We start from the raw sequence: 24,213 nt of genomic DNA on the forward strand, positions 1-24,213 counted from the left end.
GTCCAATCCTTAGTACATTAAAAAAAATGAAAAAGAAAGATATTACACTATAAACAGAGGTGACTCTGGGGTAGAGGATTTCAGGATAGGGAGAAGTGGCAGCAGGCAGGGGTCTCGTACTTTTTATTAAAATTCTTGTTATCTTGCCACTTAACATTTTAAACTATATACATATATATAGTCTAAGTGTGTGTGTGTGTATGTGTATATATATATATATATATACACACACACACGCACATACACATATAGTCTAAGTGTATATATATATATGCATGCACACATATATATAGTAACATAGTACATATACACATATAGTTTATATATACTCACAAAATAATAAAAATTAATTATGAAGAAATTAGATTTGAAAGAAAATTTAAAAAGACAGGCTGGATAGACTACAAAGATTTTGTTTTGTTTTCTTGCTTTTTATTTCTAAAAACATGCTATGGAGTTTTCTCTTTATCATATAGGGCAAACACATAAACACAAGATCACCAGACTCCAAAAGATGCAAGAGGAGATATTAAAGGCAACGACACAAGTTAAGTGGCTGCTACAGAGTCCTGGCAACATAAGACGACTGCCTGAACCAAGACAACAGCAGTAGAAATGATGAAGAGAAATGTCCAAGAAACAGGCAGGTGTTACAGGGCAGGGCATCAGACTGAGCTTCAGATGTGGGCAAGAATGAACCATTATCCCCATTTCCAAGAGCTGTAAACTGAGGCTCTGAAAAGATAAGATCAAATAGTGAACAGCTGGCAGAGCCCCAGACTTCTTTCTAGATCTTCTGCACATACATCACTTGGCTAATACTTTTGTAGCTCTACTACCATCTTGTACTCCCACAGGTCAAATAAAAACTTGAAAGCAACTCACAAAAATATTAATTATTTTAAACATCAAAGACATTTTTATGTATATAACAAACTGAATTTCCAATTAAACTTCTTCCCTATGACTATTTTCCCATCACCATGGAGTGGGCCCCTGGGAGCCCTGTGTTTCTGACTTCATCCCAGGCCTGGCTACAGCTGACAGAACAATCATTTCATGTTTCTCAGTAGTATGAAACTAGGGTAGGGCTGCTGGTCAAGAGTGTCTCTCCACAAGGCTATGCCTGTTAAATGTAAACCTGGGCACTGAGGTGGGGTGCAAAAGAGCCTGAGAAGAGCCAAGCTGATTCTTCAAGAGAACAGACAGAAGAAATGCAGTAGAGGGTCCTACTATCCTGGAGTTCGATGAGTCCTCCCTGTACCTATGGACACAGCCAGTCTACTCTACCAAGCCCCTGAGACTTGTAGCTCTCTTCCCTCCCACAGCCCTGGGAATAATTCAGGCCTGCCACCACTGCCCAGCCTTTCTGCTTTCTCCACACCTCTCCAGAGTCTGCATGGGCTGTGGTAGGCCTGCTGGCTCCTCAGCTGGCACCAAGGCTCTCTGTTAGACCAGTCTGCCTCAGCCTCCAGGCCCATGGCAAGCAGGGCAAAAAACCAACCAACCAATCCCCAGAGCAAAAAAAACAAACATCAATGCTTCCTCTTACCATTAAAAAAAAAAAAAAAAAAAAAGCAAAACTTCACTTATTGTCTACATTCTTTAAAACATGGATTTAACAGATTCAAATATGAATTCAGATGAAATAGTGTGACATTTTGTTGATATGAAAGGCAACACTAAAAAAAGGGCTTAATCTCAGATTTTAAAGATTAACATGCCCTATTAGGTAGCTAAAATGCATCACTTCCTGCAATAAACTCTTCATTCATTTGTTCATTCAGTAAGCCCTGGGTGCTTATTGCTAAGCACTGTCCTGGGCACTGGGGGGATGATGTGAATAAGTAGTATGATCCTTGCTTCCATGGTGCTTTCAGTCTCATTTTAGAAACAATTAAGGTTATATGCAATATTTTAAAAGTGGAAGGAACAATTACTTAATTTTTCCTATAATTAATTAATCTCTCTCCACATAAACCTAAATATCTAAGTAAAAAGAAATAAATGCAAAAGCATCTGTCAACATACAGAAGCCAGTTAACAGAGGGGGAAATTTTTAGTCAGTCTTGTGATTATTATGAAAACCAGTTAAGTGTGATTTATTAATCAAACTTTGTAGTGAATTCATGAGAAACAAAGTTAATATAAACTACTACGAGGAAGAGAGAGCTATCAGCCACTTCTATCTCTCAGTGACCATCACAGCATCCAGTGGTGGAATGTCCCTTCCAAGTGGAACTGAGCCTGAGGTCTATCTGGCCAGGGAGGCAGCCACTGCTCCCTTCTCCATATACTTGTACATTAACGTTACTACATCCCACACCAAGTGGTCTGACCTCTGTTTACACTTGGGGTTCAGTCATGCACAGGCAGGTCTAGCAAAAGCAGGGAAAAACAGTGGACTAGGCAAAGCAGCAAGGTGTTCAGGGCTCAGGGAGCTTAGGGTAATAGGGAAGGGAGCTTTGCACCCAGTGAGGTGGCTGTGGCATGCTGTCCTACCAAACTTTGCACACATACGAACAGGCTGAATATGAGTTAGAAGAGATGTTTCCTTGATGGTTCTGCAGCTGGGTTGTCATGGTGTGGGTGGTTTAGAGCTTTAATGGCTGAAAAGAACAACAGGGAGGGTGCTCTGTGGGAATGAGGACCAGTAGAAGCCTCCTGGGCTGATATGTGAGTATCCTGGCATAACCCTCCTCCCTGGGGAACACCCAAATGTGGGCAAAGGAAGGGCATTTTAATGGGGGTGAACCAGCAAAGTACAAACTGTGTCTTCATGCACTCTCACTGTTCCACAAAGTCTAGAAGCCATCCATCCACTCCCTCTGCATACTTCCCTTTGCTCCCCATTAAGCTGTCCAGAGGTGAGGGTGGGAGATGAAAAAAATGAGCTCCCACCAACACCTCCACTCTATGCGTTTGTATGCTATATTTCCACATATCCACATATTATTTTAAGAAAAGGCTACATAACTGTAAGAGGGATAGAAGAGAACAGGTCTGAAAAATATTGATTTATGCCACTGAGATTATTAGGAGGGCTTTAATAAGTTTTTATAAAAAGATCTAAGTCCAAGGAAAAGGCAACAATAAGGGAAAACTAATAATCCCATCACACTAACTGCAATACAACCTACGTTTTCTATTAACAGTTATTGAAACAGACATTCCCAATTTTATTTTACAATATTAGTCTCCAAGGCTTGCACAGCATGACACATTTAATCAACCCTTATTGACTGTCTGTACTGCTGAGCACAACTCTCTCCCATTCCAAAGGTGGCACTTAGTCTTGGTGATCACTGTCACTTGGCATGGTTGCTTCTTCATATTCCAAGGCTGTGGTTAATGGAACCTCTAATTAGTTCCATTTACTATGGGAGGAGTTGATCAGCCAAAGAAGAAAGGTGACCATTCTTGAAATCAGAGATGGCACAGCAAGGGAGATTTTGGTTCTACTTCAGTCCTACATTTGTTCAAAAAGTTTTAATCTCAATCTCCTCTGGAAAATCTGCAGAGGTTTGTCCCAACCATGGCTGAAACCACTTCTAGATATTTTTGCTCTAAGGAAGTGGTCAGACTAAAGATAGTGTCCTTACACAGTACTTTCAGCATATTTTTATTTTAATATGTTACAGAAATTGTCTTTTTTTGAATTTTTACATGTTCTAATAGATTTCTTGGTTAACTAAGTCAGTATTACAACATTGATGTTGAAGAGAGATAAAAAAAATTTTTAAACATCACTGATATATACACATACATCACACATATATGTATATACATGTTCATACACTTTTCTACTTATTGGACCTAAATAGTTTTAGAGCTATAAATGCCATTATGATGTCTTTTTAAAAGCAGAAGATAGTAGGATTAAGTTAGTAAATCCAGTTCCTGGGAGGTATTCTTTAAGTAAATTTATCTTTTTAAGTAATAAAACATAAAATTACACATATTAATGGATAGAAATACATGTATACACACTATATAATGCTTAGATCAGATTAAACAAATTTATCTCCTCAAACATTTATCTTTTTTTTGGGGGGGGGTGGAGGTACTAGGGATTTAAACCAGGGGTATTTTGCCACTTAGCCACATCCCCAGTCCCTTTTATTATCCTGTGTGGGTCGGCATAGCTGATGTACCCTCTCCCACTGGACTATGAGTATAAGTAACTAATACATTGCTGTCAATCTCCAAGAAAAAAAAAAAAAAAAAATCATACAGAAAAATGAAACAGCCTCTGAATAAAGGCAGGTGTGGTGAGGAAAGCCCTGAGCATGAGTGTCCATATTTAGGGATATAGTACCACTTCTGGTTTTTCCTTGATAAGTCCTTGGTTCCTAGAGTTCTCCTTAATGAGTAAGACTGCATTTCTGAGTAGAGGAACTGTTCTTAAACTCAGTATTTTAGTTCATTTTCAGTAGCCTTGAGTGGGAAAAGAAAATACTCATTAGCTTAAGGATCTTGGGTAAGAAACTTCATTGGTCTGGGCACCAGATTTCTTAACTATCTCTAAAAGATCTCTGACAGAAAAATTCATGTAATTCTAGGAAGTAGGGGAGCTGCAGCAGAGGCAAGATGAAGGGAGCTACGAAATGAAGAACAGTGGGAAGCCTCTGGAAGGTAACGATAGCAAGGGCAACGATACAGGAGGGGAGTGAGAGGAACCCAGGAATGGGGGACTGACTGACAAAAAGACAAAGGGAAAATGGAAAGGAAAGACCATCTGCCAGGGAGCAGAAATTAAAGAGAAAGGAAAATAAATAAGAATATATTGCTTAGTTCAGCTTGTTATAATGTTTCATGACAAGGAAACACAGTAGATATCTATATAAAAAGTGTCAAAATCAAATATGTTGAATTACAAATAATAGTCAAGAAATCGCCAAAAAGAATACTATTTAGAAGTAATGGAGGCAAAAGAAAATAAAAGAAAAACAGAAGAAACAGCTAAAATAGAGTGATCAGTCCTCAGGGGTGGGAATAGAGAATGGAGAAGCATAGAAGAGGGGACTATTGTTTTTCTTTCAAAGTCCACAATGGGATTCTGAGAATTAATGGGGGAAACAATCAAAAAAGGAAAGAAAACATATGTTCATACAGATGGTGTAAGGACAACTGGATAACCACAGGCAAAAGAATGAAGTTAGATCTGTTCTTCAAACCATGGACAAAAATTAAATCAAAATGAATCACAGAGTTAAATGTTGAGAGCTAAAATTAGGAAACTGTTAGGAAAAAAACATTGGAGTAAGCTAACTCCACCTGGGTGAGGCAATGATTTTTCGATATGATACCAGAAGGAAAGATGACAAAGGAAAAAATAGATACAGAGTTTTAAAATTAAAACCACTTGTTCTTCACAGCACATAATCAAGAAAGTAAAGTGACAGAACGATAAGTATCACCTGATCTTGCTCACATGTGACTCTCAAAGAATTGAGTTCTTAGAAGTTGACAGAATGGGGCTGCCAGAGGGATGGGAGAGTAGGGGGAGGGAGAGATGAGGAAGGCTGACTGATGGGGACTATGTTATAGTTGGACAGGAGCAAGAAGCTCCACTGTGCTATTGCACAGCAGGATAACAATAAAGTACAGTACACATCAAAAAGCTACAATATAGGATTTTGAAAGATTTTACCATAAGTGATAAATGTTTGAGGAGATAGATATGTTGAGCCTGATTTAAACATTATAGAATATATACATGTATTAAAACATCACATAGTACCCCATTAATATGTACAATGTTTTTTTGTCAGTTAAAAAGAAATTCAATTTTTTAACATTTTTGAATAATGTCATTGTATTTTTTATACCTTTACTTTATTTATTTGTATGTGATGCTGAGGAGAGAATCTAATGCCTCACACATTCCAGGCATGCACTCTACCACTGAGCTACAACTGCAGCCCCAAGAAATTTAATTTTTAAAAAAGTAAAGAGATAATCCACAAGATGGGAAAAATATTTGCAAATCATATATCTGATAAGAATAGATAAAAACTCTTAACAACTCAATAAAAAGACAAATACCCCAATTTAAAACTGGGCACAAGATTTCAATTGACATTTCTCTGAAGAATAAACAAATGGTGAATACACACATGAAGATGCTCAATATCATCCATCATCTGGGTAAAGGACTATTAAAACTACAAAATAGGTTCCAAGATGGTGGACTCCAGTCGCTCCAGAACCCAGGATCCAAGAAGGGGAGGCATTGAGAGACTTGGACTAAAATAGAGCCACAGGGTGAGTCTCCCCCACCTGGTGAAGCGCTGCCGGGCGGCAGGCTCGGATTCAGGTGGCTTATTAGAGTAGGGCAGAGCAGCTAGAGTCCTCCCCAGGCAGCTCTGCGCACTCCAGCGGTGGGCTCCTCCCACAGGGCCAGATTCTCCAGCATCTCGGAGCAGGCCCCCCACTGAGAGCCTTTCTGCACAGAACCAAGCTTCAAGTCCCTGAACCAGGGTGGCGAGTTCCTGCCTGCAGGTTGCTTCAGGGACCAGGACAGGGCAGCCAGGGACTTCCCCAAGCAGCCAGCAGCCTGGCCCCCTCCGGCGGGAAGTGCCTTTCAAGGCTAGCTTCTCAGAGCAGACCGCCCAGGGAGAGCCGTTCTATACAGACCAGCCACAAGTCCCCAAGCCAGCAGTGACCTCTGGCCTGCAAGCAGCCTCTGGGACAAGGGTAAGGCAGCTAGAGACCTCTCCAGAGGGACCTACCCTCCCCCCACCCCCCTGGCGGCAGGTTTTTTCCACGGGGCAATCCAAGATGGCGGACTAGAGGGTGACTGCATCTCTAGTCGCTCCAGAACCCAGGATTAAAGAAGGGGAGGCATTGAGAGACTCGGACTAAAATAGGGCCTCGGGGTGAGTCTCCCCTACCCAGTGAAGCACTGCCCCGGCGGCAGGCCTGGATTCGGGTGGTTTATTAGAGTAGGATAAGGCAGCTACAGTCTTCCCCAGGCGGCCCTGAGCACTCCGGCGGTGGGCTCCTCTCACAGGGCCAGATTCTCCAGCATCTCGGAGCAGGCCTCCCACTGAGAACTTTTCTGCACAGAACCAAGCTTCAAGTCCCTGAACCAGGGCGGCGAGTTCCTGCCCGCAGGCTGCTTCAGGAACCAGGACAGGGCAGCCAGGAACTTCCCCAAGCAGCCCGCAGCCTGGCCCCCTCCGGCGGGAAGCGCCTTTCCAGGCTAGCTTCTCGGAGCAGACCCCCCAGTGAGAGCCTTTCCACACAGAGCCAGCTCCAAGTCCTGAAACCAGTAGCGGGCTAGGGGCAGCTTTCCTTGGAAGCAGTGCATTATCAAGTTACTCCGACTTCAGGCTACTGAAGGCAGGAAGGTGATACACTGGAAATCTACAGGGACAATATAAGCCAATAGAAAAATTCTGCAATATCATAAAGTCCCACTGACATCTGACCAATATGAGAAAACAAGGGAAGAAAATGTTTCAAACAAACCTAGGTACTATATCAATAAAACCCAATGACAGCACAGCAGAAGAAACGTCAGAAAGAGAGTTCAGAATGTACATAATTAAAACAATCAGGGAAGCAAAAGAAGGGATGAAAGAGCAAATGCAGGCATTGAAGGAGGAGATAAAAGAGCAAATGCAGGCATTAAATGATCACACCAATCAACAGTTAAAGGAGCAAATACGGGAAGCAAGAGATCATTTCAATAAAGAGTTAGAGATACTGAAAAAAAACCAAACAGAAATCCTTGAAATGAAGGAAACAATAAACCAAGTTAAAAACTCCATAGAAAGCATAACCAATAGGATAGAACACCTGGAAGACAGAACCTCAGATATTGAAGACAAAATATTTAATCTTGAAAACAAAGTTGACCAAACAGAAAAGATGGTAAGAAATCATGAACAGAATCTCCAAGAATTATGGGATATCATGAAAAGGCCAAATTTAAGAATTATTGGGATTGAGGCAGGCTTAGAGAAACCAACCAAAGGAATGAACAATCTATTCAATGAAATAATATCAGAAAATTTCCCAAATCTGAAGAATGAAATGGAAAACCAAGTACAAGAGGCTTATAGGACTCCAAATATGCAAAATTACAACAGACCCACACCAAGGCACATTATTATGAAAATACCTAACATACAAAATAAAGACAGATTTTAAAGGCCGCAAGAGAGAAGAATCAAATTATATTCAGGGGGAAACCAATAAGAATATCAGTAGATTTTTCAATCCACACCCTAAAAGCTAGAAAGGCCTGGGACAACATTTACCAAGCCCTGAAAGAAAACGGATGCCAACCAAGAATCTTATACCCAGCAAAACTTACTTTCAGATTTGACGATGAAATAAGATCCCTCCATGATAAACAAAAGCTAAAGGAATTTACAAAAAGAAAGCCAGCATTGCAGAACATTCTCAGCAAAATATTCCATGAGGAAGAGATGAAAAACAACGATGTAAATCAGCAACGGGAGGAACTAGCCTAAAGGAATAACCAAATAAAGGGGAAACCAAATCATGTCAAAAAACAAAAATGAGTCAAATGACTGGGAATACAAATCATATCACAATAATAACCCTGAATGTTAATGGCCTGAACTCATCAATCAAAAGACATAGACAGGCAGAATGGATCAAAAAGAAAGATCCAACAATTTGCTGCCTGCAAAAGACTCATCTCATAGAAAGAGATACCCACAGACTAAAGGTGAAAGGATGGGAAAAAACATACCATGCACAGGACACTGCAAAAAAGCTGGAGTATCCATCCTCATTTCAGATAATGTGGACTTCAAGCCAAAACTAGTCAGAAGGGATAAAGAAGGACATTACATACTGCTTAAGGGAAGCACAAATCAGCAAGACATAACAATCATAAATATCTATGCCCCGAACATGAGCTCATCCATGTACGTCAAACAAATCCTTCTCAATTCCAGAAATCAAATAGACCACAACACAATAATATTAGGTGATTTTAACACACCTCTCTCACCGCTGGATAGATCGTCCAAACAAAAATTGAATAAAGAAACCATAGATCTCAATAACACAATCAACAATTTAGACTTAACCGACTTATATAGAATATACCATCCAACAAAGAATGAATACACCTTCTTCTCAGCAGCACATGGATCCTTCTCTAAAACAGACCATTTCTTATGCCACAAAGCTACTGTTAGCAAATACAAGAAGATAGAGAAACTACCTTGTACTCTATCAGACCATAATGGATTGAAATTAGAAATAAATGACAGAATAAAAAACAGAAACTTCTCCCATACCTGGAGATTAAAAAATACACTATTATATGATGAATGGATAACAGAAGACATCAGGAGGGAAATAAAAAAATTTTTAGAAGTAAACGAGAACAAAGACCATCATACCAAAATCTCTAGGACACTATGAAAGCAGTACTTAGAGGAAGATTTATTTCATGGGGCGCATTCAACAAAAGAAGTAGAAATCAACAAATAAATGACTTAACACTACAGCTCAAAGCCCTAGAAAAAGAAGAGCAGACCAACACCAAAAGTAGTAGAAGACAGGAAATAGTTAAAATCAGAGCCGAAATCAATGAAATTGAACAAAAGAAACAATCAGAAAAATTAACAAAATAAATAGTTGGTTCTTTGAAAAAATAAACAAAATTGATAAACCCTTAGCCACACTAACAAAGAGAAAGAGGGAGAAAACTCAAATTACTAAAATTCGGAATGAACAAGGAAATATCACAACAGACACTAGTTAAATACAAAACATAATGAGAAGCTATTTTGAAAATCTATACTCCAACAAAACAGAAAACCTCGAAGACATCAACAAGTTTCTAGAGACATATGAATTATCTAAACTGAACGAGGAGGACATACACAACTTAAATAAATCAATTCCAAGCAATGAAATAGAAAAGGTCATCAAAAGCCTACCAACAAAGAAAAGTCCGGGACCAGATGGGTTCTCAGCCGAGTTCTACAAAACCTTTAAAGAAGAGCTCATTCCAATACTTCTCAAAGTATTCCATAAAATAGAAGAGGAGGGAACCCTCCCAAACTCATTCTATGAAGCCAATATCACCCTGGTACCTAAACCATACAGAGACACATCAAGGAAAGAAAATTTCAGACCAATATCCTTAATGAACATCGACGCAAAAATTCTCAACAAAATTTCAGCAAATCGCATACAAAAATATATTAAAAAGATAGTGCACCACGATCAAGTGGGTTTTATCCCAGGGATGCAAGGTTGGTTCAACATCTGGAAATCAATAAATGTCATTCACCATATCAACAGACTAAAAGTTAAGAATCACATGACTATTTCAATAGATGCAGAAAAAGCATTTGATAAAATACAGCATCCCTTCATGCTCAAAACACTAGAGAAAACTGGGGTAGTGGGAACATTCCTTAATATTGTAAAGGCCATGTACACTAAGCCCATGGCCAATAACATTCTAAATGGTGAAAAACTGAAAGCATTCCCCCGAAAAACTGGAACAAGGCAGGGATGCCCTCTTTCACCACTTCTATTCAACATCGTTCTTGAGACTCTAGCCAGAGCAATTAGACAAACCAAAGAAATTAAAGGGATACGAATTGGAAAAGAAGAACTCAAACTATCCCTGTTCGCTGATGACATGATTATATATTTAGAGGAACCTGGAAATTCCACCAGAAAACTCTTAGAACTCATAAGTGAATTCAGTAAAGTAGCAGGTTACAAGATCAATGCTCATAAATCCAATGCATTTTTATACATAAGTGATCAATCTTCAGAAAGAGAAATTAGGAAAACTACCCCATTCACAATAGCATCGAAAAAAATAAAATACTTGGGAATCAATCTCACAAAAGAGGTGAAAGACCTCTACAATGAGAACTACAGAACACTAAAGAAAGAAATTAAAGAAAGACTTAGAGATGGAAAGATCTCCCATGTTCTTGGATAGGCAGAATTAATATTGTCAAAATGGTCATACTACCAAAAGTGCTATACAGATTCAATGCAATTCCAATTAAAATCCCAATGTTGTACCTTACAGAAATAGAGCAAGCAATCATGAAATTCATCTGGAAGAATAAGAAACCCAGAATAGCTAAAGCAATCCTCAGTAGAAAGAGCGAAGCAGGGGGTAACTCTATTACAAAGCAATAGTAACAAAAACGGCATGGTATTGGCACCAAGATAGACAGGTAGATCAATGGTACAGAATAGAGCACATGGACACAAACCCAAATAAATACAATTTTGTCATATTAGACAAAGGTGCCAAAAATATGCAATGAAGAAAAGATAGCCTCTTTAACAAATGGTGCTGGGAAAACTGGAAATCCATATGCAACAGAATGAAATTAAATCCCTATCTCTCACCCTGCACAAAACTCAACTCAAAATGAATCAAGGACCTCGAAATCAGACCAGAGACCCTGCATCTTCTGGAGGAAAAAGTAGGTCCAAATCTTCAACTTGTTGGCTTACGATCAGACTTCCTTAACAGGACTCCCATAGCACAAGAAATAAAATCAACCACTGGGATAGATTCAAACTAAAAAGCTTTCTCTCAGCAAAGGAAACTATCAGTAATGTGAAGAGAGAGCCTACAGAGCTGGAGAATATCTTTGCCACTCATACTTTAAACACAGCGCTAATTTCCAGAATCTATAAAGAACTCAAAAAACTCTACAACCAAGAATACAAATAATCCAATCAACAAATGGGCTAAGGAAATGAACAGACACTTCACAGAAGAAGATGTACAAGCAATCAACAGATATATGAAAAAATGTTCAACATCTCTAGTAATAAGAGAAATGCAAATCAAAACTACCCTAAGATTTCATCTCACCCCAATTAGAATGGCGATTATCAAGAACACAAGCAACAATAGGTGTTGATGAGGATGTGGGGAGAAAGGTACACTCACACATTGCTGGTGGGGTTGCAAATTAGTGCAGCCACTCTGGAAAGCAGTATGGAGATTCCTCAGAAAGCTTGGAATGGAACCACCATTTGACCCAGCTATCCCACTCCTTGGCCTATACCCAAACGACTTAAAATCAGCATACTACAGAGATACAGCCACATCAATGTTCATAGCTTCTCAATTCACTATAGCCAGATTGTGGAACCAACCTAGATGCCCTTCAGTTGATGAATGGATAAAGAAACTGTGGCATATATATACAATGGAATATTACTCCGCCATGAAGAATGATAAAATTATGGCAATTGCAGGCAAATGGATGAAATTGGAGGATATCATGCTAAGTGAGATAAGCCAATCTCTAAAAACTAAAGGACGAATGATCTCGCTGATAAGCGGATGAGGACATATAAGGGGGGATAGGAGGGGTTAGTGTTATGGTTAGGGTTAGGTTAGGGATAAGGAGGGTGGTAAGAATGGAGGAAGGAAGGACTGTATAGAGGGAAAAGTAGGGTGGGAGGGGTGGGGGGAAGGGAAAAAATAACAGAATGAATCAAACAAGATTGCCCTATGTAAATTTATGATTTTTAATTAAAAAAAAAAAAAGACTATTGCACCAACATAATCCATAGCTATCAGTTAAGGATAAACGTTAAGAAGAAGAAAATAACATGCAAGGTTTCAAGAGAAATACCTTCCTCATTGTTGCAGGCTGTTGCTAGTTCTACAACCAAGGACATATCACAACATCAGAGATTCACTGAGATTGCAGGTGGTTTACCATCTCCAGGATACGAACAGGAAAAAAGGATGTTCAAGTAGTTGCTGCACAGTGAACTTGGAGTGGGAATGGAAAAGCAAAGGGAACCATCAGAAGAAACTACCAACTGCTTGAACATTATCAATTGTGTTTTACTTAAATGTTTCTTGTATATTCTATTTTTAAAATTAGAATGGCTTCTTTAATGGCTTCTTTAACTTTAAAGTTAATACTTTGGCATGTTCAAGGTTTGTATTCTTTATTTTTTAAAGAGGAAATACTGAATTTCATTCCCTAGTGATGCTTAGTTCTTACTGAAAATGTAAACTTTAAAGTGATTTTTAAAGGAGAAAATTTGTTGCAGGTGGTCTTACTACAAATAAAAATGAGAAAAGGCCTTGAAAAAAAAAAAAAAAAACTACAAAATACTACTTTATACCACAAGGTTGTAAACAAGAAGAGAGGCAATAAGCTTTGCCAAAAATGTGGAAAAATTAGAACTCTTACACATTCACTGCTGGTGAGACTGTACAATGGGTTTAGTCACTCTGACAATAGTTTGGCAGTTGAGCTCCTCAAAATGTTAAACATAGAGTCACCATATGACTTAGCAATTCCAACCCCAGGTATAACCCCAAGACAAAGGAAAACTTAAGTACATGCAAAATCTTTTACAAACTGTTCATAGCAGCATTAGTAATAATAGTGCACAAGTGGGAACAACCCAAATGTCTGCCAACTGACAAATAATAGATAAACTAAAGGTGGCTTATCCATATAACAGACTATTACTTGATCATAAAAAGGAATAAGCACTGATACCAGCTGCAACATGAATCCTGAAACCACTGTGCTAAGTGAAAAAGCACATATTGTATAGTTTCATTTATTAAATATTCAGTATAGGTAAAGTTATTTTGAAAACAAAATAGATTAATGGCTACCTAGGACTAGTAGTGGGGGGTAGATGGAGAAGGAAGGAAGAGCGACTGCTAATGGGTGTGGGTTTTTTTGGGGGGGTGATGAAAAGTGTCTAAAATTAGATTTGTTCTGATGATTGCACAACTCTGTAGATACACTGAAAGCCACTGAATTATACACTCTATATAGAGGAATCTTATGGTCTGTGAATTATATCTCAATAAAACTGCTCAAAAGTCTAAAAGGCAGTGGTTCTTACACATGTCAACTTTTGTCAATACTCATCTAACTTTAAATAGGTATATTTTGTTGTATATAACTTATACTCAATAGAGTATGTATATATTTTAAATGTCTCCAATGTTCTAATTTTTATTAGAGTGAATTCATATAAATGTTACTTTCAGAACACCAAACAGGGAAGACTATCGAACTCACTACTCTTTCCACAGCCAGGGTCCATCATCTGCAGTAGACAGGCAACCTTGGTCTTCACAGGGAGTCCCTGTGCTGGCTGGAGAAAGGCCATCTCAGTGAGGAGACTCCATTTCCAGCAGAAAAGCAACAATGTAGATTTAATCAGCATGTTCTCCAAGCTATAAATGCAAGCATGCCTTCCCTAAGCAGAATACCTATTTTTCTAAACAACTCTATAATGTTCTAAAGTACTATTAATTCTCAGTTTGTTTTTTGGGAGAAATACAATTGTACCTTAAAAACATAAAATGTTCCTTCTGGAAAAACTTGGATATCAAGTTCCTTCTTTTGGGGAGGCAGCAGGGGTAGAGGTAGGATGTACTGGGGATTGAACTCAAGGGCACCCGACCACTGAGGCACATCCCCAACTCTATTTTGTAGTTTATTTAGAGACAGGGTCTCACTGAGTTGCTTAGCGCCTTGCTTTTGCTGAGGCTGGCTTTGAACTAGTGATCCTCCTGCCCCAGCCTTCCAAACTGCTGGGATTACACACATGCACCACCATACCCAGCTCAAGTTCTTTCTTTTACAGAGGTTGAAATTGATAAAGACCTAGAGAAGTGAAAGGAGTTCCTCAGGATCACACTGATGGGAAGTCAGCAAAGTTGCTGACCCTGTCAGTGGCAGCAGACTGATCACTTATCAGATCCACCAGCGGCAGGGCCCGTCACCAGTATGAATCAAATACTTCCTAAATACTATCTAAAATGCTCTTCCAACTTATTCTCCATATCCATTCTATGAAACACAGACTGTCATTAAAAACTCCAATTTACTAATGAGAAATGAAGGCACTGAGAGCTTTAAGCTCTCAGCTTTAAGGAACTTATAAGTATAGAGTCAGGAATCCAACTCGGGCATTTGCTTCTAGAACCCAAACCTCTAAAAACTAAAACTTGCTCACCTAAAGTCAACATTCAGCCCTTTCATTTCTTTTAATAAATGTTGGTATTTCATGTTTCTAGTACATGGAAAGCTTCTTTACTGATATATCATTTCTGTGAGAACACCCTGTTTATCCCCACCTTGCCTAAAGTCTGGCCAGCATCTATCCCTTGTCTTGAATCTAGTCCCTTCTGTCCTAATCTCTCTCTGAATTTCCCCTTGTCAAGGCAGACTGAGCATATGGCAGCACCCCAACCTCTGCCGTGCTACAGCTCATTGGCACCTGAGGCTGTGCTCACAGAGGCACAGTCTCTTCTGTGTTATACATACGGAACTAAAGAAGCAGTAACAAATGATGGCATGGAGTGAAGAGAAAAGGCTGACTTAAAGTAATCTCATAAATTCTACCAACGCTTTCTCAAATGCAAAGGCTTAACAATTTCAAACAACCAGAAAGGACACATGCAGCTCTTTAAGGCTCAAATGTAAGTTTATCAGTCTTTCAGTTGCAGGCTGACCTAAAAGATAATCTTGACCCCAAAATAAATATATTAAATATTGTACAGATTGAAGGGAAAGAAAAGGAGACCTCTCTGAGAAGCAATACCATATTTGGGCTTAGGAATCCACTGGGATGTAAAACACAGACAAAATTATGGGCCACTTTAGAACAAAGCCATAACTACCCAGACATTTTTCATTCTGTTAAAGGGAAAGATGAATAAAAGCCAATAGAGGCAACCTAAGCCACACTGAGATTTTCTTTGCTAATACAAGCAAATTCTTCTTAGAAAATAAAGCAGCAAACTTCTACTTAAGGCTCTTATCATAGCTACCTTGATGGGGCGATCTGTGGGGCTGTTCCTTGATGGAAAGGTCTATAAAGCAATGAATCTGATTCGTTATAAAACAAGCAAGTGGGAGGGGTGTTTTCAGGTGAGTACACAGCAAAATCCAGTGCAAAAGGCTTCACTCTTCTCAAATTATCATCTTTTCCAGTTTATCAATATCCTGATACCAATCATTCAAGTAACATCAATTGATAATATTTGCAAATTTTCAAAATGTTCAACTAAATCAAGTTTTTAAATTTAAAAACTTCTTGGGTAGGTATAGTATTCAGCCTAGTGAGCTGATGAGCTGTGCTTATGTCATGAATTTTATCCTGAAGACATCACTTCCTTCTAAATACTTGAGAAATATCAGTTTCCTAAGTCCTTAATGTATTCACCTTAAAACTTCAGTGTTTTAACTGGATTGCTTTTGGAACATGGAGCCAACTCTATTTGAAACAAGCCCAAACAAAGTAATACCAGTAGTTACACTCTTAGACTTGCCCTTCTTTCAATCATTTCTGTCTGAGCTTTACAAAGCAATGCATCACTTCAAATGCACACCTGTTTCACCAGGAAGTAATTTCTTTAAAAATGCTTCAACTATTCCCATGAAAATAGAAGGGAGATCAGTGGAATAGAGGACTGGGATTAAGGGGGAGGGAGGAGGGACAGGGAAAGAGAGAACTCTGGGATAAAACTGACAAAATTATATACATATATGAATATACCTCAGTGAATTCTACCTTTATATATATCTACAAAGCAGCTATTTAAAAAACAACACATAAATAGAAGGAAGGCCAGTACAGAAAGGGGAACAGGGACAGGGAAGGGGAGGAAGAAAAGAGGAAGCCCTGGGGACGAAAATGGAGCAAATTATATTCCATGCATGTATGATTATGTCAAAATGAACCCCACTATTCTGTATAACTACAATGCACTAATAAAAACATTTTTAAAAGTTAACTTAGAAATAAATGTGAGTTCAATTTATTATAAAACATATCCACCTTCAATTTATTGCTCTCAAAATTTAATGTCCTATTTTCTAAACACTTCAGAAAGGACCAAATTTAGACAGTCCACATTCCCAATCAAAGAGCAAGTCTTGAAGCCAGAGAGACCTGTGATTCCACAATGGTTTTGCTGCCAACCCTATTCATAATCGCTTAGCCTGACACACAGCAGATACACTAGAATGGTGTAACACTTCTCTTCAACCCAAAAGTATTAAACTGGAAAGAAATGCACAAAGCACTAGGTCAATACTCACCCTATTTTTTATTGTCTCTTTCTACATAAAAACTACTTTAAGAATATGCTACTTGTTTTCAGGCTTATAAACAGCCCCTCAAAGCTGCTTCGAAGAATTTCTCTCAATTTGACACATGTTAACTTGACAGTGAAGAAATACATTTTTTTTTTTAACCACATTAAGACTCCCGTGTGGCCCATTAGAAGTGTTTGGGATTATTAGTACAGTTATTAAATGTTTAATGTATTATACAGAGGGTGATCTTTCCGTGTTATGAGAACTTTAACTTCGGTATGCTGTGACCAGAATGCTCAAACATGAAAGCTAACTGTTTGCAGATTTTTGCACTTGGTGCCCTAACATCAGTTAAAATGTGGAGTACAAGAGGAAAGAATTTAGCCAAGAGCTTAACAGAACAGAGAATGAAGTTAGGGTAAGAGTCAGGCAAACAGGAAACATCTTCTCATTTGTCCAGATGCCAAAGTGAACTTAGACAGTTGTCCTGGGGCAATATTCAGAATCTGGGAAAACACACCAAACAGAATCCCCCTTGAAGGATGCGTGTTAAAAAGCTGGGGCCTGGAGGCTTACCCACTGTTCCCACTCCCAGGAGGAGTTTGTAACCAAACCTACAGGCACCATTCTTTGCACTTTTCTCTGAGTGAGGAGTTTGCAAAAGGTCCAAATGACTGTCCTCATTGTGGTTAGGGTCACTGCTTTGGAAACCATACAAAAAAATACCACCCAGAAATAATAAGAGTGATGGAAATTATTTTTAAAGATTTCCTTTTGGCACAGGTTTATCTAAAGAAGGCAACTCCCATTGAAAATTATATACAACTTGGTGTTCTCTTTTAAATCACCAAGCTAGAAGTATGGGGGACTAAACAGTAAAAGTCCATAGACTAGTCTGGGTTCTCCCTCCACTACTGTGCCAAGAAGTTGCAGGTATCTTGGGAAAACACACATCTCAATGGCAGGGCAGCTGCTGTGCCGAACAGATTTCTTTACTCTGTTGCTGAGGGCCAATGGCCAGCAACAAGCAAAGCTGGCACTCCTTCTCACCCTTCTGCCCAGACAAAGCCCTGAGCTTGCCAGAGGCACCTCTCATGCAAAAGGTAGCCCCCAAACCTCCTTAATTCCTATATCATTTAAACCCACCAATGTCCTCAAGTGCCTCCAGTGCTTCAAGGTATTTTAACCAGAACGCCTGAAAATTCTGTATTTCCTTTACTTGCACTGAAAGGTCCCAACCAACACCCCAAACCTCTGTGGTATCTATTCCTAGCATGGATAAGATGGGAAGTAGTATATGAGACCTCTTCTACCTATATCCAATCTTCTGCTTGCATCTTACTGATTTATTCTATTTGATTATTTCACACTTGCTCAGCCTCAGAACTGGGGTTCTGAGATCAGATAGTCCAAGTCTGAAAACAAATCCAACTACCAGCTCTGTGAGTCTGGGCAAAGTTCCTAATTCTTCTATGCTTCAGTTTCCTCATGAGTAAAACGGGAATAATAACCATACTTAGCTCATGAGATTAGCAAATATTTCCTGAGATAGACCATATAAAGTCCTTGGTACAGTGCCCAGCACACAGGCACAACTCCAAAAAGGTGAGCTATTGACAATCCTTTGGGAGGTCTCTCTTTTCCCTCCCAGAATTTTCTCCACTGCCAGGCCCTCCTCCTGGTCAGGAACAGAACAGGAGCCTATGAAAAGGTCACCTGATGTAGAAAATCCTGACTCTTGTAACACATAATAATTGACTGCAGTAAGGACAGAAAGCAGACTTTCAATTCCACCCTTAGTCTCACTTAAGAACTTTAAAGTACCATGAAATGACACTGGCAATATATTAATCTAGTGAGCAAGATGCTTTTAAAATGGAAAGGGGATGCTATTAATAATTACACCAGAACAGCTGTAAACACTTCTTCACCACTGAGAACAGCCCCACTAAGTGCAAACTGTAATCAAGGGTCAAACCCAGCTTTTGACTACTTTTTTTTTTTTTTTTTTTTGCAGTACTGGGGATTGAACCCAGGGCCTTGTGCTTGCGAGACAAGCACTCTACCAACTGAGCTATCTCCCCAGCCCTTGACTGCTTTTATAAATAAAATTTTACTAGAATACAACCAGAGTTATTTGTTTACACATTGTCTATTTTCACAAATAATGGCAGAGCTGAATTACTGCAGTACAGTCTAAATGGCCCACAAAGTCTAAAATATTATTATCTAAAAACATTTGCCAGCATCTGTTCTAGGCTCAAGTAATTTGGAGGTACTGTCTTCTAATCCCATATTCCCACATTCGTATGTTATCTTATAATAAAGAAAAAAACAAAAAGAAAATCAGCAAATTATTTCTCTTGTGATATGGGTTTCATGATGTGGCAATTTCATGTTCAAAATGAAACTAAAATTTATCAAGATATAGCCTCCTCATGGGTACCAAGTTTCTAAAAGATTCTATCACATATGAAGAAATTCAAAGAAATAGGAAGAGGTGGGTATGACCTCTAGGACATTATTGTATATGGAATGTTCTGAGAAATTTTTTATTATGGAAGAAGAAAAGATTGGAGTTGAGAGAGACAGCACTCTGGTCTTTGCATAAAAAAAAGGCTGTCATATGAGAGTGTGAGTCATATAACATAGTGACTCAGTGCTCACTCTCCAGTCTGGCTACCCACAGGCCCTCACCTGCTCCAAGACTCTGCTGTGAAAACACAGGAGTAGCAGCCCTTTCCTCATAGGGAAGTAGAGGGTATCAAATGCAACAAGAAGTACCCAACTGCTGTAACTGCTTTTTTCCCCCTTTGGCTTGGTGCTGGGGATTGAACCCAGGGCCTTGTGCATGCACTATATCAACTGAGCTATATCCCCAGTTTTTATTAGTTATTGGTATTAAATTGTTAAAGAAGAGCAGATAGGAATGTTCTGTCGACAAAATTTTTAAAATGGAGGTAGGTTTCAGAGAAGCAGATTTCAGCTTAATATAAAGAAGAGTCTTATCTTATTTCTGTCAACAGATATTCTCACAAGGTAGAGTCCAAAACCCTTGGTGATCTCCCCAGAGGCACTATGACCTTATGGGAAGGGGACTTCAGAAGGAGCAGCAGGGGATGAGAATATGACTACATATTCCAACATTTTTTTCTCTGAGACTATGATTAAGAAAGTTTTTATATGTGCCTGCAAGATGAACACACACCATTAGCTCCATCTTACTGTTAGCGAAATAAGATACGTCATAGATTAAACAAATGTTGGCAGATTATGAGAACAATGTATTACAAACATCTTAGGTTTAAAAGGATCACCAGAAACTCAGAAAAAAATAAGGAAACGAGCTGGTTCCCTTTCACAAGTAAGGTAAATGGAGGGGTAAGAACATGGCACAATGCCATGGTGCTCTAGGAGTGAATCCAGGAAGTGGCCCATTCTCAAACAACAAACCCAGTGCTTTTGTCTGGCAAGATCCTTTAGAGGCACACTGTACCCTTTTCATGCTGGGTCCATCCATCTTGGCCCAGGTGCCTGAGGCTTGGGCCAGGCTCCCTCTTGCTGTAGCTTGCCTTACCTTTAGTGGGGCTGAAACAGGGCACAACGGGAGGGTTCCATGCTCCATGCTGATTGTAGCAGGCAGGAAGACAGTTACCTGCATAATGGGCCTATGACCCTGGCTCCTCCTATCCAGGATGAAAGATGTGTGTGGCCAAAGAAGCACTGCTCATGGGTCACATACTTCTTAGTGCCCAAAGAGCCTGAGGGTCATTAATTCATTAAATATAAATAGTTTGTTTTTGTTTTTTTCTTTTTCTTTCTTCTTCTTCTTCTTTTTTTTTTTTTTTTTTTTAATGGAGGTGTAGGAGACAGAGAAGGGGAAAACATAGGTTTGCCAGAAAAATCTATCTGAAATACTGAGAATGAGGCACTGAGGCTGAAGGTAAAAATAGATAAATATAAGTATACTATTAGAACACACAGTCCATTTTTATCTCACAAATTATTAGTACAAAGTGGTTTTTCACAGGCATAATGAACCTTGGATACTATGCATCTTCAACCCCCTCTCTCAGGTTGGAAAGGTATACTGAACACACAACAACTGCTAGGTCTCTGTGTGGTACTTCAGTTTATAAGGCACAACCACTTACACAGCCTAGTATAGTGGGCAGTTATCTTCCCATGTTTTGCCGATGAGCAAACTGAGGTTCAAAAAAATTAAATAAAACCCAGTGACTTAACCAATGCCCCACAGCTAAAGAGTAGAAAGGAGAACCAGTCTGCCAATTCAATGCCCTAATCCCATTAAACAGCTTCTGGATGGTGAAAAACCACAGCAGGGTAGGAGAAGACAAAGGGAGGAAAATATGTTAGCCCCTTTCACAGGCAAAACTTTTTTTTCATGTTGTCCTCATGCCAGTTCTGTCAGGTGTGTATTTCATCCTCAGAGCAAAATCCAAGTCATACCAGGACTGGTGCACAGCACTAGTCTTCCTCACCAAGGAAACAAGTATGATGGCCTTGAGTTGGGAAAACCTGGCAGCAGCCCTGCACCAGCTTAAGGAACAGGATGCAAGAACCTGGCAGGAGCAGCAGCAGATGAAGAAGCGAAAACTGACCAGAAAGTCGACAAGTCCTGAGGAAGAAGCAAAGGGGATGAAAGTGAGGGTGGCAGGAGACTGAAAGATGAGAGAGATGCTCGTGAGGGCCTGGAGCCTCAGATGCATGTTCATCCATTGCAGCAGATGGAGGCAAAATCCCCAAGTCTCACTTGAAAGTAGCATGTGAATATACCACTCAGTGGTTTGCACTTTAGCCTTTGATTTAACAGAAAGAGAAAGCTGAACCCTAATGAAACAAAAGGGACTTAGGTGCTTCAGGAGCACCTGTCTCCTTTCCCCAACCATGCCCCATCCCACCACCATTCCAAGTTCTCAAAGCCACCTGGGAGGGCTGTCCTGTCCCTTCTAAACCCTTTCCCTGGTGCTCCTTGGCAGTTTCTAGAAAGCTGGCAGGAGGCAAAGAGGGTCTGAACCTCTCTTGGAGGTATTTCAAGCCCAGTTCCATGCACGCCTTTACATCCAGCTACCTGCAGCCTCCCAGAACCCTGACATACATCCTGGCAACAAACAACTGCTGTGCAGTACACAGCTAGATGCTCTCTTCCTGTCTCCATGAAGTGTGAGCTGCCTGCAGGGGCTGCAAGAGGCAGAAGAACACTCCAGGCTTTGCTCTATGCAGACCTGGGTATAAATCTCAACTATACCATATGTTAGCTGAATCGCAGGTGCCTGCATTGAAAAATGGGGTGATGATTCCTATCTAAATGTTTGCAGTAAAGATTCAATGAGATTGCACCTGCTAGAACCTTGTACCTCTAACTAGCATAAAGCAGCAGGTGCAGGTGAACAAACATTAGCTCTATTTTCTCCTCTTCACTCAGAATTTGAGAAGTGGACTGGACTTGCCTGGCCTGAGATAACAATCCTCCCTTTCTTCTACTTCTTCACCCTGTCTTTCTTGTTGGCCTTCTCAGAGTTTTGAGCTGGATGCCTGATAAATGCAATATTCAAGGCAAAGATTACATCTCAAGACCTCACAGGCTTGCATAGGCACACCAACAACCACCACCATTTTCTTCTTTGGAAAAATAAAATTTAACATTTAATTTTACCACTTTTCTTTTAAATTCTGCTTATTTGACTTAATGTAATGTTGGGCCAAAAAAAAAAGCCAGCATCTTTGTCAATGTCCTTGTTATTAATAAATCCGTACATATAATTTTATTCTCTTTAATTCTATTAAATTCTATTCAAACTGGATTCTATTTATTTTTACTGTATTACATAGTTGTGTTAAAATCTGCCATCCCAATGCCGGACAAGCTGTTTCCAATTTTTCATTATTATAAATAATGTTGCATGAACATCTTTCTGGAAAAAAATAATTTGTCCACATACTAGATAGGTTCATACCACTTTTTTAACCAGTAGAAAATCTGGTCTGCATTTGGAAGGTATCCCACCAAATGTGGGAAATGAGGCACAGAAGAGAGACCACCTACTTTACACTGCTGCCAAGGATATCCCACTTATCAGCCACTGTGCTCAGATACATCACAGCCCCAAACTGCCAGAATGCCAGAACATTCTATAGTGGGAACACTGTTCAGTCAGCAGTTGGCAACTCAGTGATCTAGGTAAAGTCACTGGGGCTTTATTTTCTTCAGTTGTAAAGCTTTGGGCTAGAATAGGATTATCTTCATGCCCCCATCACCTTTATAATTAAACCACTGGTTTTAGAAAAGAATAAACTTCATAGACCCAGCAGTGACTTTCCTCCTAATTTTATCACATTTCCCTATTGCTGCCTTACCACTGACACCAACCATCAAGACCCTGAGAAGCAAAGTGAGACATCATTGGGAAGAGTCCCAGGTGAGGGGAAGTGAAGCTCTGACTAGGAACTCAAAGTGGAAAGGAGCCCATCACAGAGCCAGCAAGCAATGTTTCCAGAGCCTCACCCACCAGAACTGCTTCAGAGGAGACCAACAAACATGTCTGCTAGACAGTACCAACATGTCAGCATGGGAAATCTAATAGACACTCTACTTAGGCTTGAGGCCCACTCAGTGGAGAGTTACTCACTGTGGGTCTTCTCTGGCCTTACCCAGAATTTACTTGAGTTGACTGCTTTCCCAGGCCATAGCAGATGGGAACTCATAAATAAGTAGTGAGAAGTGGGACTGAAGAAGAGGCGAGGCAGGCTTACTGATGACAGAAGGGAAAGGTGCTGGCTCACAGAGAGAGGACTGAGTCAGTAAAAGGAGGCAGAAGAGATTTCATAGCAAACTGGTCTGAAGCAAGTGGTCTGCAGCCCCTGAGAGTAATAATGAATATAGCTATTACTGTTCAAAATAATCCTGATCAAACCACACCAAAGGTTAACAGACCTCATTTAAAAGAAGAGAGAAATCTAAATCTGAGAGATATCTAGGATAATTTCCATCAAAAGTGTTTCACATAAAAAAGCAGCGGGGGTGAGCTTTACTTGACCCCATGCTGAGCACCTCATCTACTAAAGAAATCACAGGGACAATGACATAGTGACCTAGGAAAAATCATGT

The 24,213-nt window shown here is 39.6% G+C and overlaps 1 protein-coding gene across 6 annotated transcripts in view; it reads right to left on the reverse strand.

Moving 5' to 3' along the window:
- SLX4IP (SLX4 interacting protein) overlaps positions 1-24,213 on the reverse strand; it is a 171,002-nt gene that overhangs the window by 95,781 nt on the left and 51,008 nt on the right. The window contains exon 1 of one of the 6 annotated variants that reach the window (XM_079126858.1): positions 14,055-16,008. The exons of 4 other annotated variants lie outside the window; for them this stretch is intronic. In XM_079126858.1, coding sequence (XP_078982984.1) covers positions 14,055-14,202 — 148 coding nt within the window. In that variant the 5' untranslated portion in view covers positions 14,203-16,008. Of the gene's footprint in view, positions 1-14,054; positions 16,009-24,213 lie in introns of those variants that run through there. One more of the 6 variants, XM_079126859.1, reaches the window with a different exon arrangement.

Source organism: Sciurus vulgaris, assembly GCF_902686455.1.
Source record: "Sciurus vulgaris genome assembly, chromosome: 2".
Taxonomy (NCBI): Eukaryota; Metazoa; Chordata; class Mammalia; order Rodentia; family Sciuridae; genus Sciurus; species Sciurus vulgaris.